Consider the following 13,601-nt stretch of genomic DNA (forward strand, 5'->3'; position numbering starts at 1 on the left):
AACTCGGAGAGTTATTCAACATAAAGGAAGAATTTTCTTTTGTCTAGTAACCTCGGCAGATAGGAATGATGATAAAGAGTATATACACATGTTTGGCATGCAAAGTCTAAGCAGCAACATGATAAGGATAATACCAGGAACCCAACCAGAACCAGTAAGAAAGACATCAGTAACGACACGATTACCGCTTCCCCTGGCGGAGTCTCCTCTCCTTTTCGTAAGCATTGGCCTCTCTGCCTTCCTCGTTCTGCACCTCGGCCACAAGCCGTCTGTACTTCCTCTCGTACTCAGCATCGCGCTCCTTCTTCTCGCGCAGCTTCTCACGCGCAACGAAATTGGCATCCTTCCGCAGTTCCCGCATAGCTCCCTTGCGCTCGCGCTTGTACTCGGCCTTGAGCCGGTTGGCTTCCGCACGCTCGCGATTGGGATCGTAGTGCTTGTCCGGGTTGAAGGTTTCTTCGAACTTGGGAATGGCGGCTTTGATAGCCAGTGGGCGGTGGTCGTGGAGTAAAAGCGGGCGACGAGTGAGACGGGATTTGGAGATGTGGTCGTCGATTTTATCGAGGGTCGATTGCAGGGTATCTTGGACGGAGGAGGGAATCTTGTCCTTGCACGATCGGCTCACGAAGCGGAGAACGCTCCGGGCTTGCTCGAAGATCTCGCGGAAGGCGGGTTTGTCTGACCACATATCGGAGACGGTGTTGAGAAGAGAGGCAAAGGTGTTTATGAGAGAGAGCTTGAGTTCTTCTTGGGCCTTTGGGCTTGATTCCGGACAGGTAACGTCCCAGAACTGGAGTTTCCTTGACTTCACCGATTTTGAGGTCTTCAATCGTAGAGATTCCTCGGGACTCCGCGATGGGAAGAGTCCTAGACTGCTCTTGGGTTCCTCCGGGGCAAGGTTGCACAGTGCGTTCAAGATGTAATTAATAAATTCGGGCATGTAGCGTTTGGAAGCTGCTTGGTATTGAAGAACCAGGCTTGCGGCGTAAGCGCCCGTTGCGATATCAGCGAGAGTGTCTACAGAACCTTGTCCCAGGTACCGAGAAATGCACAGGTGTGCCGGCGTTGCAACGGCATGGAAGTGATCAGACGTTGGGAAGGTTGTGGCAATACCAGTTAGAATGACCAGATCACTTGGCCGAAGGTTAAGGGGCCGATCTGTTGCGATTTCACGTAGACGAGCCCTGAACTCTTGGGAGACGCTCTCGGGGTGGCTCTTTGCCAGGGAGTGGACGTGACGGAAGATGTTTTCTAAGATAGCAAAGGGGGGATGTTCGGGCTGTGCGGCCATATAAGCGACATGTTGAATGAGGATACGGGAAAATCGGCCAAGCTTCATCTTGTTGTCCGGATGCAGACGATGATGGTACAAAGCTCGAATTCTCTGAACAACCACCGGAAGGTCCTGCATGGGCACATCTTTGATGATCTGGAGGAACTCTTCATGATCCTTCGGGCAGGGATATGTGTATGCCAATCCTTCATTGGCTTCTTGTGCATCAGCTCCAGGGGGAGTTTCTCCAGATTTGCCACCGGGAAGGGTAAAGCCGTTGATAAGTTCATCCTCATCTTCGTCCTCCTCTCCTGACTCATCCGCAGATGATACTTCCTCATCACTGTCACCAATAGATAAGCTAACATCGGATCTCATCTCAACAAGGTCATCATCGATTATAAAGTCATCCTCATCTTCGACGCCGAGCTCGGGACGAGCACTTGTCTGATCCGAAAGATGATGCAATCCAAAAGCCTTCGCATCATCTGGAATAGATTCGTCTTCAGACATCTCACTTCCTTTGTCTTCGTCTTCATCTGCCCCCGCCTCTTCGTCTTCAGACTCACTTAATTCCTCGCCGCGCATTCTTCTGACACGCTCCTCTTCGAGGATCTTCAGCCGTTCTGCTTCTTCCTCAGCCTTCTCTTCTTCTGTCTTTGTGCGGTCTGTTGGTCTGGATCTTTTATCGAACGTCAATTGCTTCAGGCGCTGGTCGTACTCCTTCTCGGTATCTCCCTTGGCCGTACCCTCCAGGAGTGCAGCACGATCCGGGTTCATAGATGCCAGATCACTCTTCGGAGGTTCTGGCTTTGGTGGCGGTTTCACTCCTCTCAACATTTCGAAGAGATCGGGGAGCCCTTTGTCGAGCTCTTCACGGAGATCGTCATCGTCCTCCTTAGCTTTTTGCCGCTCATATTTGTGGAATTTTGACTTAGCAATAACTTCCTTCATAACCTCTTGCTTCGATTTCTTTCGTTCAGGCTCCTCCTCCCCATCTTCTAGATCCTCCATGCCATCAAAGTTGCCATCATCGGTGAAAACGCGTTTTCTTTTCCGGGCTGCCTCGGAATCCGACGCACCGTCATCTAACTCGCCCAAGTCGCCTTCTTGAAAATCGTCTTGCTCTACATCATTCAGAGATTGGCCTTTGTGTGTGAGCGTGAATTCTTCATCATCATCATCTCCCTCCAAATTGAACATCGAATCCTTGCGCATCTTGCGCTGACTAGCTCTAGCGTAACGTTCGGCGGCTCTCTCCTCGGGCGTCATAGTCGGATCATCTTCACCAAAACGACGATCTACAATACCACCGACTTTGTTCCTCTTCTCCATTTCCTTTAACAGCGTTTGACGTCTCTGTCCAAAGTAAGACCGTAAGTTAATATACGGGAACATCAAGCTGCGGCGAGACTTACTTTTTCTTCTCCCAGTGACTTGGTGACACCGGGTCGCGCACGCGAAGCAGCTGTGCCTGAATTTCCTTCTCGAGTGGTCACATCAAATTTTGTGCGCGTGCCTCCCGCTTTGATTTCGAACGGATTGAAACGGTCTCGAATGGACTGCAAAGCGGCGTTGCGCTGATTTCGATTGTGCGCGGCAGCGCCACTCTTCGCATCCTGTTGCTTTTGCTTTTTAGACTGCTGCGGCCTCAGCACCCCGCTCTCACGGAGAGAGGCCTTGAGCTGCTTCAACTGCGACGGCGGCATATTTGCGTGCTGAAATTGACGCAAAAGCGTTCTCTTCCTCCACCGAAATTTTTGGAGCGGCGGCAATATGTCCGAAAAAAGTTATATTCACCGCCTTAAGGTGGAGCATTCTGCCGGTTCGTCTTTTAGATCCACGACTCTCCGCTTTCTATGATAACATGAATATAGATCTTTTCTGGTCTTCAAACTGAGCCATGCCCTCTCAATTGAACGATAGGTTACTGTGGCTATGTCTAGGTATGCTCTTTGTAACAGAAGTATATAAACTGGGCGAAACGCTAACTGGACAGGTATTTCTCTGTTCTTCGCCGTTCGCGGGATAGTCACGGACCTTCGCCAGGTGCACGACTTGACGGAGATTAAGAATGTCGAGAAGGAAGACAAGATGATCAGCGAGGGCACAGAGGAAGGCTAGTTATATCTTCATGAAACCATCCGTTCAGCGGCTGATTGATTGGCAGCCCTCAAGCTAGATACATTACTTAAGCTCTCTGAAAGCACGAGTTATGATCTCCGTGCAGCGTATGGCAACTTCGATGTACACATTCCACTTGAAAGATGCTAACGTACGACACAGTGCTCTACGTATTATTGCGGAAAGATCTACAAAGGGAGAGACTCGGGACTTGCTTTTGAGAGACCTTGCGAGCAAGAACAGAGAAAGACGAAGCAAGGCTCTTGGTGCAATGTATTTTTTAGTCTCGAATCGCTCACGTACGGATATTTCATATTCGAGTTAATGGCACATGTGAATGATGCTGATCATTATAATCTAGTTTCCCGAACCTCCGTGTGTACACGACTCAAAGACCTTCCCACCTACAACGCTCTTGTCGACTGTCTCTGTAACTTCCTCGACGAACATTCTGAAGAAACCTCCACCACCGTATCGCCTATCTTGCCCAAAACAAGGCCTCTAGGGGAGAAGAAGGCACTTGGTACACTAAATATAGTCCTTCCAGAAAATGTACCTGCGGCGCTTGAAGCTGGCATCGTTAGTCGTTGGCTCTCAAAATATCCGTTTCCCTGCGCACTTTCAGAGCCATCGCGGCGGCAAGATGTGGTGATACTTATGAAGACCTGGTGGTCCGATGATACTCTTATGAGTTCAATATTCAGCACTCTCTCTTCCCATCCGGAGGGCACGAAGCAATTACGAAAGTATGGCTTGATGGGAAGCATGATTGAGGAAAACGACCAAGATGACGATGACAGTGACATATGGATGGTAGATGGGGATGATACAGCCGGCTCGAGTCGAATGCCAGGGAGGCGTCTCCGAGAACGGAGCGCTGAGGAACAGGCTGTGAGAAGACGCAGGAGAGAAGCGATGGTGTTGAGTGATGGAGCACGGCCCCTCGGTCATGACGATATTATTCAACTACCTGTCTCCGAATGATTGATGATGGACTTTCTATAATGTTATCTGCGTTTTGGGAGGACAGAGCCTCGCCGACTCGGTGGTCGCATCGCGTGTTTATAACAGCGATTTATTATTTGTATATTATGATACCCTCTATCGGAAACAAAATAGCATGTTTCGTTAACGCTTCTTAATGTATAATTGATGATATTTATAGTCCAATCCATGCTGTTTTGGCAGCGTGGTCCACCTTCTTCCGGCTGCTTTTAAACATACCCAGTGCCTTGAGTTCCGACACCGCTCTGTAGAAGAGTGTCATCGCCATACGTTCATCGCAAGCGTCACCTTGTTCACTCTCAAACACCGCATAGAAAGCCTGCCAAAGGTCATGAACATTCACCAGTGCCCCAGACTCGAGATACAGCTGATACAAAATAGCCGTGGCTGGCTGCTGTGCGGAAATCTTAGCCTCAGAATTCTCGGACGTTGATATCAGGTAATCAAAAGGATTGGCCAAGGCACGTTCAATTGCGAAACGTGGCCGCGGCGAGAATATCTCCTTCAAAGGGTTTTTCATGTCAAGAAGAAAAGCTTCGTGTAAGAACAGGTCTTGCGGTTTCACCAATGTTTCCGTGAAGAACCGTTCTGACAGAGCATGGATGCGATCGATAATTTTGGTATACTCAATATTATGCTGGGACAATTTGGCTCTGCTCTTACTGAGTTTCACTCGCTGTTGGACAACGGTTGCAGTGGCCAATATGGAATTATGGCTGTCATACTCACTCCGGAGCGGCACCGTGCCATGGTATGTCTGCACAAGAGTCTCAAAATCTTTCTGGATTTCTTGATCTTCCAGACGGTCAGTCAAAGCCTGTGGCATAACCGCAAGAAAATCCTTCAGGTTATAAGAATCTAGCGATTTCAGGCCCCTGAGAAGGTCATCCATGTAAGTTGAATCTTGCAAATCTCCCGATAGTGCACGAATTGACAGATCCAGCATTGTTGATTTCCTACTGATTTTCAAGTTATTTAGACCTAGGTGGATTGCCTTGACAGCTTCGAAGATATCTCTCATCCGTTGCTGTCCAGTTTTCAAGTACTCCAAGCTTTGCTGGAACAGAAAGTCGTCACTTTCCAGAAGTTTGCGCACTTTTTCAGAAGACTCGTCATCAAGCAAATGTTCGCAAAATCTAGTGGAGTTAGCCAAGAGAAAACCAAGTAGGGGGAGTATCTCACCTTCGAAAAGACGGGAGGTTTCTGATTGCTTCGCAAAGTTTTCCATTTTGCATATTGACAGAAACATCGTCAGAGAGGAGCATTGCTAGAGGATTTGCAAAGAAGTGTGTCATGTACGCATACTATCACCATTAGAATTGAGCGAACAGGGAAAACGGAGTACGGCAACTACCTTGACTGTTCGGCTGAAGGCCTCTGGTGTTTGAAAGTAGTCGTTCGACTTTTCAAATAAAACTCCTGTAATATTGCGCCCCAGCCAAAATCGTCCGTTTCGGTCTCCTTGTAACCGCTCATATATACGATCCACACAGTTACTTGCTCCATGAATCTCAAAGTATCTTCCTCTGAGAAGGGCAACACTTGACCGAGGAAGCCTTCCTTCAAAGAGTTCAACGGATGTTGAGATTCCAAACAATAGGGTAAAGGGAATCCGGTCAAGCCAGGAGCTAAGAAAAATTAGCTTAAGATCTGCTAAGAGCCTTGAATCTTACCTTAAGAGAGACAAAAGATCTGTTAAAATGTTTGGATCAAAAGCCTCGCTGTCACGGAAAGCCAGAACTAGCCTTTTGATTCCTTTCCTTTTCACATAGTCACCAAGCAAGTCGAGATCGTACCCAAGAAGTCTGGGCCCCTGCGCCCTTCTTAGCACCTTGCCATTATAGATATAAATTTGGGAAATCCCACCTCTCGGTCTGTCAAGAAGTTTTGATACCCATCATTTCCTTCCGTGTTTGCGACAGCAGCTCGGATAATATTCTTCAGCGTTGTCTTGAGATTGGGAGCATCGCCAGATTCTAGTGTGACCACTCCGCCTTCTTCTGCTATGGTCAACTGGTCATTAAGCTTGGATAGCAGTCTTCCAAGAGATGAAACATTGGATCCAACCGTGATTAATGCCGTGGGGATGCAGCCATCGTATCTATCGTCAGTTAGGGATTTCGAGGCACCTTGTTAACCAAATAGCGAACTACTTACGTCTGAGGCGAAGTCGACCTGACGAAGGACGAAACATTCTCGAGGACTTCGGAATCAACATCACTTAGAATCTCCTGCTTGCCATTAGAGATGCGTCATATACCGAGAAACCTGCAGACTGCTAGCCTTCGCGAACCTGAATCTTGGTTTCCTGATCTGACCATAATCGTCGGTAGGCATTGTACCTCAATTCGACTGATTTCTCATCTTCTTCGCCGTTTAGAAGGGGGACAAAAGGGTGCGACTCGCTCTTCTGCTCCTTAGTCTGGGGTTGCACCTTTCGTCGCTTCGAAGGTCGCTCTCCGGGAGCTTTTGCGGAAGTTGCAGGTCGGTAGATGTACACACCCTTAGGTAACATTAGCGGTTTCTAGATGGAATTGAGCCATTAGTGCAGGCAATATACCTGGGTGTTTGAGCCATCCTTGGCTACACCATGCGCCTCTGTCTCCAGATCCATAAGTAAACTTCGAGGCGACCCTATCCTTTGTCATCTGGGGGGAAGATCGAGTCTGTCTCAATGATTTATTGAACCCAGGGCGGAGCTCGCGTTGACGCTAGACCAGATCGGGTGGTATTGGTTTTCCGCCGCGGAGCATCTCTGCGATAACTCTGCGCAAACTTCTACTTTGCTTTTATACCTGCAACTTCTATTCAATACTTTCTTTCTATCAGATGCTCTAACCGCTTATACTTCATGCTCCGCCAAGCCGTTCGAGGAGCTCGGTGGTATCAGCATGTGGCGCCCAGAACACCGTCGGCTCCGTCACTTCCTTTGCGCCGTACATTCTCCGTCGTAGCGACACGCTCCCTCCATTATGGCGGCCCCAATGACAAAGTTCGCTTTTACGAGCAGGATACTCGCGGGAGCAAAAATAGAAGGCGGGTCGATCCGGAAGCCGAAGACACCGCCGATCGGAAAGATATGGAGGGGGAACTGGCCAGGCTTGATAGTGAACTGGAGGATCTGAAAGAAGGTCCTTACGGTCCTAACAGCCAGTTCATAAGGGAGCTACCCGAGAAGGAGAGAGCTATTGCACTAGAGGCCTTGCGAAATTATGATGCGGAGCACGGCAAGCAAGAGCCCGAAATTGGCCTTGAACAGGTTTTTGACGATGAGCTGGAGGAGATGTTAAAGGAGGAATTTCAGAGTTTGGCAATGGAAGAGGAGAACTGGAATTCAACAGGGGAAGATGATGCTTCAATGAAAAAAGCTGCACGGCGTTCCTACGAAGTTGAGGTCGTGGATCCAGAATACCACTCTTATGTTGGAAAATTTAACGAATGTCTGAAACGGATTACGAACGATAAAGCAAATGAGCGACTAGGTCCTGAGCTTTGGAAGTGGTACCGTCGTTGCAAACAGGTTGTTCCGGAGTTTCTGGAGTCAATACCCGAAGAAGCCATGGCGCTGTTATGGTATTCTCAGACAGGCACCTGTGGAAGATCTTCTCGAGCAACTCATATACAGATACTCGCTGAAGATGCGATGTCAGTCGGTAAATCGCTCTCGACACCACACCTCCTCACTTACATTGAGTCTCTCCGAAAGTCTGGTAAAACGAAGGAAGCGTTAGACCAGTGGGAAGCTCATCAGACGGGCCTCTCGCAACACAAGAAGGATCTCGAAGCATATTGGAAATTGGGCGTACGGCTCTTTGCTGCTGAAGGTGATCCTCAACGGGCCCAAGACATTGCTCTCGCATTTCTGGCAAATGACAAGTCACGCGAACCTCGCATCCTCCTCCCGATCATCACTGCCTGGGGGCGGCAGCCTGACAAAGAGGCAGAGGTCAAAGCGTGGGCCTTATATTTACAACTCAAAACTTTCCTAGGAAATACTCTGACCATGGAGGATTACGATAATGTCAGTATCGGTTTGCTAAAGGCCGGGAGGCCGAATCTCGCTATTGCAGTGTTCAAAGATATGATGGTGACAGGGCAAGACCCAGCCCACGATTCGACCTCTCTCTATAAAGCAGCTGTCGGCCTGGTTGGTAATCTCCAAGCGTCGAGTATTTCGGAGCGAGATGTGAACAAAGTATCGCTTTCAACCTTGACGGTTTTACCTAGGAAGTTCCAGAATCGATTCTTTTACGCCAGCTGGATGAAGAAGCTCATTGGAATGGGTGAAGTTGATTCCGCTGCATTAGTGATTGAGTTGATGTACGAGCGGGGTGTTAAGCCGGACTCAAAACACCTCAACGGGATAATTGCTGCTTGGCTCCGTGATGGCGATCCCGATGCGCGAGAGAAAGGCGAGCGACTAGGGTGGTCTATGGTTCAGCAACGAATCGACAATACTTGGGCGCGGACCGATTCGACAGGAAACACTCCTAGATTGACTGTCAGTCTAGACACAGGTAACCCTCGCATACCAAAGTGGATGCAAAGAGAGATTCCCCCGGCAAACATCGAAACCTTTTCTATTCTACTCCTTCATTATACCCGAAGAAGCGATGAAGGCATGATCAAGTATCTAGTCAAATGCCTCGGAGATGCCCACATCAAGCCAAATTCCTATTTCATGAACCACCTCCTATACGCCGAGCTCCGAAAACAGGATATAAAATCCCTGTGGAACAAATTCCAAACAATGTCTGCATCGATCCAACCAGATTTGGAGACCTTTGCTTGTCTATGGGACTGCGGTAAACTTCAGTATGACCGCGGTCGCACAGCGTTCGTTGCAGACTTTCCGTCTGCTCGCGGCCTTTATGCGGAAATGATGCAATGGTATTTTCGCCTTCCTGCCCGCCGCCGAACCGCCGCGCAGGAAGAGTTCTCCAAAGAACTCTATGATCAAATAATCCGCTGCTTCTGTCTCTCTAAAGATCTTCCTGGCACCCTTATTGCGCTCTACTCGCTAAGATCAACATTCGGGTTCTCTCCAGACGACGTCACCGCTCGTCTCATAGTCCTACAAGTTGCACGAATGGCCGGCGTCCCGCCAGACACACCCAAACGTCGTCTCCGTCGCCTTTCAACCACCCCTAAGAGCAAGGATAACATCGCCCATGTCAACAGGCTGGTAGATATTCTAAGTGAGCGCAAAGTCTCCGCTCTCCAAGCGCGAGGGCTCACTCTCGAGACTCTCGAGCCAGAGGAGCGAGAGCAGTATCAGCTTGATATAATGGCTGACCTTTTACGTATCATAATGGGGCGGGCTGCCACTGGGTCGACCAAAGTGGAAGATCAGATTGCGTCCGTTGCAGAAGAGATGAGCGTATTAGGGGTCGATCTTGGGTCTTCGTTAGATGATTCCGACCTTTCACTATAGTTCTACACCAGCAATGTCTTTTGGTAATTAGGAAAAGCATCCCACATTGTTTAGCGGCATTGTATTGGGAGTATAACAGTGTCACGCAGCATTCGGGTCGGCGTTTAGGTGGTGCTATGTATATAACCATGGCTCATATGTACTATAATAGATATGTTCCTCTCTCGAGCTACCTGAAACGCTAGGATAGTCTCATATCACTAAATCCAATAGCTAATGATATAATATTCCTCCAAGTTACTTGTCCAAATGTACCTTTCGTTTCTGTAGAAGATCTGGTAAGATATCAACTTAATACGATCGCAAAACGATCAGAAAATGATCAGCTTGATGATCTTATAGAACTATCAAGAAGGGCCTATCTATGGAGGTGGGGATCATAGGCGTATTCATTAGTCTCCGTAGACTTGATCTGCTTCATGGAAATTCGTCACATTCATTCAGCTCGCCAAGAAACCATAGCATATTCGTACAATTAGTTGTCTACATGAGCAGACTATTACATAGCATAAACTAAGGATCAACCGCCAGTAAGGAAATACAGCATAGATATAATCAATCCCCCATAGGACAATATAGATTCCCGAAAACTATATGTTCCCGAGGGATAAACACCACCCACAATGGCCAGATCTATAGACCAATCTTACATATCATCTACCGCAACAGGAACCTGCAAAACCACAAGCCACCCAGAAGCACAAGATACAACGGTACCGATGCGACCCCGAAGGCAGTGGCTTCATTGCTGCACCTCTACCGTGCAAGACTACAGGAGCCCGAGCCAACGTAATGACTCGGATGAGTACTTTCCATACACTGGGGCAAATTGCCGCCGACCTAGCGTTTAATTGTCATATTAGGAGCATTGAGATAGGGTGTAGGAGGAAAGTAGCTCTCCGGGACTTCACACCAATATTGGTGCTGGTTGTATTTTTGGATGATGTTTGGTGCGCAGCAGGTTTAGAGGGCTCGAGTAGCTAGTTTAGTTGATCACGGATGTAATATGAGCACCAGTCCTTCGATTCCAGTCCGTGGCCGTGCATTTCTTCTACGGATGTATAGGTTCTTCTGACATTCTTGAAGATGTCGGCGTCTGTGTCCGGGTTGTTGTTGGCTTTTCCGTTGTGGATATGATGTTTGATTATCGAATCCGGAGGGGGTCTGATTTCGTTAATAAAGAGCAGATTAAACGAAGCTTAAATGGTAGTACCGTGATGGGACTTCTGAAGAGATAGTAGCTCAGGGGTGATTTCTCCATGAAGAAGTATTCCGAGTCATCTTCTCTCCTACCTTATATATTTTGCCGCGCTTTGTCCTACAGACTATTCACCGTAGACACGCGAACTAGGCACAGTCTGAACAATCTTTGTGTCTAGGAACGGCCAAGATAGCTGGCTACATGCCCAATCAAAAACTAGTGTATCCTGCAAAAATCTCTCTTTATTTATTTCTTTCTATTCAAGAATCGTCAACAGTCCAACATTGGTGGGTCCATCGTCGATGCACGGTCTACATTACAACATATATATCAAGGCCGAGTCCAGAGCAACCAAAGATACGGCAGTCGTTCGACCTTGGCGCTACTATTAATATACCGATTAGGTTTTGCGGGTTATGCTCCGTATTGATAGAAACATTGCCTCAATGACACAGCAATTGTAGTCCCCGCGAAATATTGCCCGTCCCCGTGCTATGACATTGTCTGTCGTTATTGATTAATTGGAACCGCACTGCGATTTTAGTGGCTGTAGTGATTTATACCTAATTGGAGGGTACGATCTGTTGTCGGTTCTTGTCAAAACTCGACTTTATCCGAAGATAGGTTTGGGTATGAGCACCCTGGTGCATAGGATATATGTTACGTATCGTTCTCTGGCAACGGGTGGCCAAGTTTTAAGGTATTTAGTTCCGCTGTGAGTTATCGTCGCTGTTGGGCTGATCTCGTTTTTGGGTGTATCTCTTCTAGGAGCGACGGGTTTACATGGCGGATTGTTCTGGTGCGATACCTTGTGTATAATGCTATTGACGGGCAGTGTAGTGAGGGATATGTGGAGTATCTGGTAAAATATCGTAGGATACAGTGTCAAAACGACAGGTATATGATCGTATCGAACTGTCAAGAAGGCTTATCTAGGTGGGAATCATCAGGCCTTGTACATGTACCTATATTACTATGGTATTTAACGATCCACACGATCATGCAGGCTGCCTATCCACCAGGCATATGTCAGGTACCTGTGATACCAGGTAATTTCATGGGCATATTCAACGGGATACGGTAGGTGGTGACGGTATAGATTTGGTGGTGGACATTAGAAGTATTCCACCGCATCCACTGCGCCGTAAAATATATATAGCACCGATGCATCTCAAAAAGCATTGCAACATACTATCCACGAAGTATCAAAATAATAAAATAAACACACACAGCTTTTTTTTAGTAGCTTTAGTGTACATAAATATGTTTCACTGTAATGAAGTAGACGCAGCCTAGTCGAGAAAAATAGCGCACTCTTACATTGTTGAAGCTTTGTTAAGTTTATCCTCATTTAGCATAAAAAAAAGATGGCTACCATGTGAAGTCTCCATAGTCTAGTGGTTAGGACGGCGGTCTCATATTCTATGACGACCCCTATCTAAAGGGGTTGCAATCCGCAAGCACGAGTTCGATTCTCGTTGGAGGCATATCTTTTTAAAAACGATTTCTTTTTGACTTGCCCGCTTGCGGCTTCAGAAATGAACAGCATTGGATTGGATACATTAATTGCTACATACAGGCTATCGGTAACTAAGGAAATTACTCCCTTCTAAATCATGAATGTGGTACCAGCGGGCTGCAATTCCTAGCATTGACTCGTTTCTACTACATTTGTAAATTATATGATAAGACTGATCGACAGGGCCATTCCCTACAAAGATATCTCAAAAAATGACAAACCTATCTAAGACTGTATAGAAGAACAGCTGAGCAACTACGCATTCTGAACACATCTGTCCTGGCACATATGTACATATGGAAATACTGCTAGATAGGCAGAAGAGTGGTAGACGCAGAAGAGTATGGGCAACGAACCTGACTGCCGTAGCTAATGACATCAGACAAGGGTTTTTTTGGCAATATAATAGGAGTGGGAAAAAGGGTAGATAGCTAAGGCGAGAGAGAAGGAAGGGACTGGAAAGAGCAAAAAAATCATGCCTCCAACGAGAATCGAACTCGTGCTTGCGGATTGCAACCCCTTTAGATAGGGGTCGTCATAGAATATGAGACCGCCGTCCTAACCACTAGACTATGGAGACCCGGTTGAAATGCAGCGCAAAACTCGTCACCTATATTCCACAGCTGATCTTCGAAACCCAAACTCTCGATCCCTTATTGTACTCCAATATATTTTAACGCAGGGCTCTTCAACACTTCATTGAGAAACAGAGCCCGAAATTAGACCTCATATCTAGCAGGGGTAGATGTGGAAATAAGACGCCCATGATTTTGTTAGTCTCATTTCATGCCCATACACGTTGGGTGAGCTGATATAACACATATCTTCGAAACGGGAGGATTCATGAAGCATGGCTCCTCAGATTGTATCGACTGGCATGCCTCAAGAAGCGTCAATCATCTTGCAATAATAGGCAGATCGGTAGAGATGCTTGAGGCTTGACACCCATCCAATCACATATGAAAGGTAAGAAAATGAAGCAAAGAAAAGACGGGGGAGTAGGTAGAAAGAGAAAACTTCTCAATTGCATAAAGTTAACACTGAG

General features: G+C 47.3%; 4 protein-coding genes and 2 non-coding genes across 6 annotated transcripts; 3 read left to right on the top strand and 3 right to left on the bottom strand.

Moving 5' to 3' along the window:
- Positions 1 to 88: 88 nt before the first annotated feature.
- Positions 89 to 3,098, bottom strand: BDW43DRAFT_169463 (snoRNA-binding rRNA-processing protein NOP14). The gene is made up of 2 exons (XM_032038713.1): positions 2,692 to 3,098; positions 89 to 2,632 (listed from the first exon to the last, which is right to left on the bottom strand). Exons 1-2 carry the CDS (start codon positions 2,980 to 2,982, stop codon positions 182 to 184), a joined length of 2,742 nt encoding a protein of 913 aa, XP_031897004.1. The 5' UTR covers positions 2,983 to 3,098; the 3' UTR covers positions 89 to 181.
- On the top strand, positions 2,748 to 4,461 carry BDW43DRAFT_169445 (uncharacterized protein). Its single transcript, XM_032038712.1, has 6 exons — positions 2,748 to 3,098; positions 3,151 to 3,219; positions 3,273 to 3,392; positions 3,444 to 3,504; positions 3,560 to 3,696; positions 3,759 to 4,461. The coding sequence occupies exons 2-6, from the start codon at positions 3,177 to 3,179 to the stop codon at positions 4,379 to 4,381; spliced, it is 984 nt and encodes a 327-aa protein (XP_031897005.1). The 5' UTR covers positions 2,748 to 3,098; positions 3,151 to 3,176; the 3' UTR covers positions 4,382 to 4,461.
- A 59-nt stretch (positions 4,462 to 4,520) lies between these two features.
- Positions 4,521 to 7,035, bottom strand: BDW43DRAFT_169518 (putative origin recognition complex subunit 3). The gene is made up of 8 exons (XM_032038715.1): positions 6,963 to 7,035; positions 6,696 to 6,905; positions 6,560 to 6,633; positions 6,269 to 6,503; positions 6,076 to 6,215; positions 5,757 to 6,030; positions 5,585 to 5,706; positions 4,521 to 5,538 (listed from the first exon to the last, which is right to left on the bottom strand). The coding sequence occupies exons 1-8, from the start codon at positions 7,014 to 7,016 to the stop codon at positions 4,557 to 4,559; spliced, it is 2,091 nt and encodes a 696-aa protein (XP_031897006.1). The 5' UTR covers positions 7,017 to 7,035; the 3' UTR covers positions 4,521 to 4,556.
- A 190-nt stretch (positions 7,036 to 7,225) lies between these two features.
- On the top strand, positions 7,226 to 10,000 carry BDW43DRAFT_286356 (pentatricopeptide repeat protein). Its single transcript, XM_032043037.1, has one exon. The coding sequence runs from the start codon at positions 7,254 to 7,256 to the stop codon at positions 9,834 to 9,836; it is 2,583 nt and encodes an 860-aa protein (XP_031897007.1). The 5' UTR covers positions 7,226 to 7,253; the 3' UTR covers positions 9,837 to 10,000.
- A 2,420-nt stretch (positions 10,001 to 12,420) lies between these two features.
- BDW43DRAFT_t187 lies at positions 12,421 to 12,524 on the top strand. Its single transcript has one exon. It is a non-coding gene; the product is annotated as a tRNA-Met (tRNA).
- A 508-nt stretch (positions 12,525 to 13,032) lies between these two features.
- On the bottom strand, positions 13,033 to 13,136 carry BDW43DRAFT_t191. Its single transcript has one exon. It is a non-coding gene; the product is annotated as a tRNA-Met (tRNA).
- Positions 13,137 to 13,601: the final 465 nt, after the last annotated feature.

The sequence above is a fragment of the Aspergillus alliaceus genome (genome assembly GCF_009176365.1).
Source record: "Aspergillus alliaceus strain CBS 536.65 unplaced genomic scaffold BDW43scaffold_45, whole genome shotgun sequence".
Lineage (NCBI taxonomy): Eukaryota > Fungi > Ascomycota > Eurotiomycetes > Eurotiales > Aspergillaceae > Aspergillus > Aspergillus alliaceus.

Coding starts and splice junctions, on each gene's coding strand:
- BDW43DRAFT_169463 (XM_032038713.1), bottom strand. CDS start 2,982: ATGCCGCCGTCGCAGTTGAAGCAGCTCAAGGCCTCTCTCCGTGAGAGC. Junction 2,633..2,691: donor AGTCACTGGGAGAAGAAAAA/GTAAGTCTCGCC, acceptor TACTTTGGACAG/AGACGTCAAACGCTGTTAAA.
- BDW43DRAFT_169445 (XM_032038712.1), top strand. CDS start 3,177: ATGCCCTCTCAATTGAACGATAGGTTACTGTGGCTATGTCTAG. Junction 3,220..3,272: donor GTTACTGTGGCTATGTCTAG/GTATGCTCTTTG, acceptor CTAACTGGACAG/GTATTTCTCTGTTCTTCGCC. Junction 3,505..3,559: donor AGTTATGATCTCCGTGCAGC/GTATGGCAACTT, acceptor CGTACGACACAG/TGCTCTACGTATTATTGCGG.
- BDW43DRAFT_169518 (XM_032038715.1), bottom strand. CDS start 7,016: ATGGATCTGGAGACAGAGGCGCATGGTGTAGCCAAGGATGGCTCAAAC. Junction 6,906..6,962: donor AGGATGGCTCAAACACCCAG/GTATATTGCCTG, acceptor ATGTTACCTAAG/GGTGTGTACATCTACCGACC. Junction 6,504..6,559: donor AGGTCGACTTCGCCTCAGAC/GTAAGTAGTTCG, acceptor AACTGACGATAG/ATACGATGGCTGCATCCCCA.
- BDW43DRAFT_286356 (XM_032043037.1), top strand. CDS start 7,254: ATGCTCCGCCAAGCCGTTCGAGGAGCTCGGTGGTATCAGCATGTGGCG.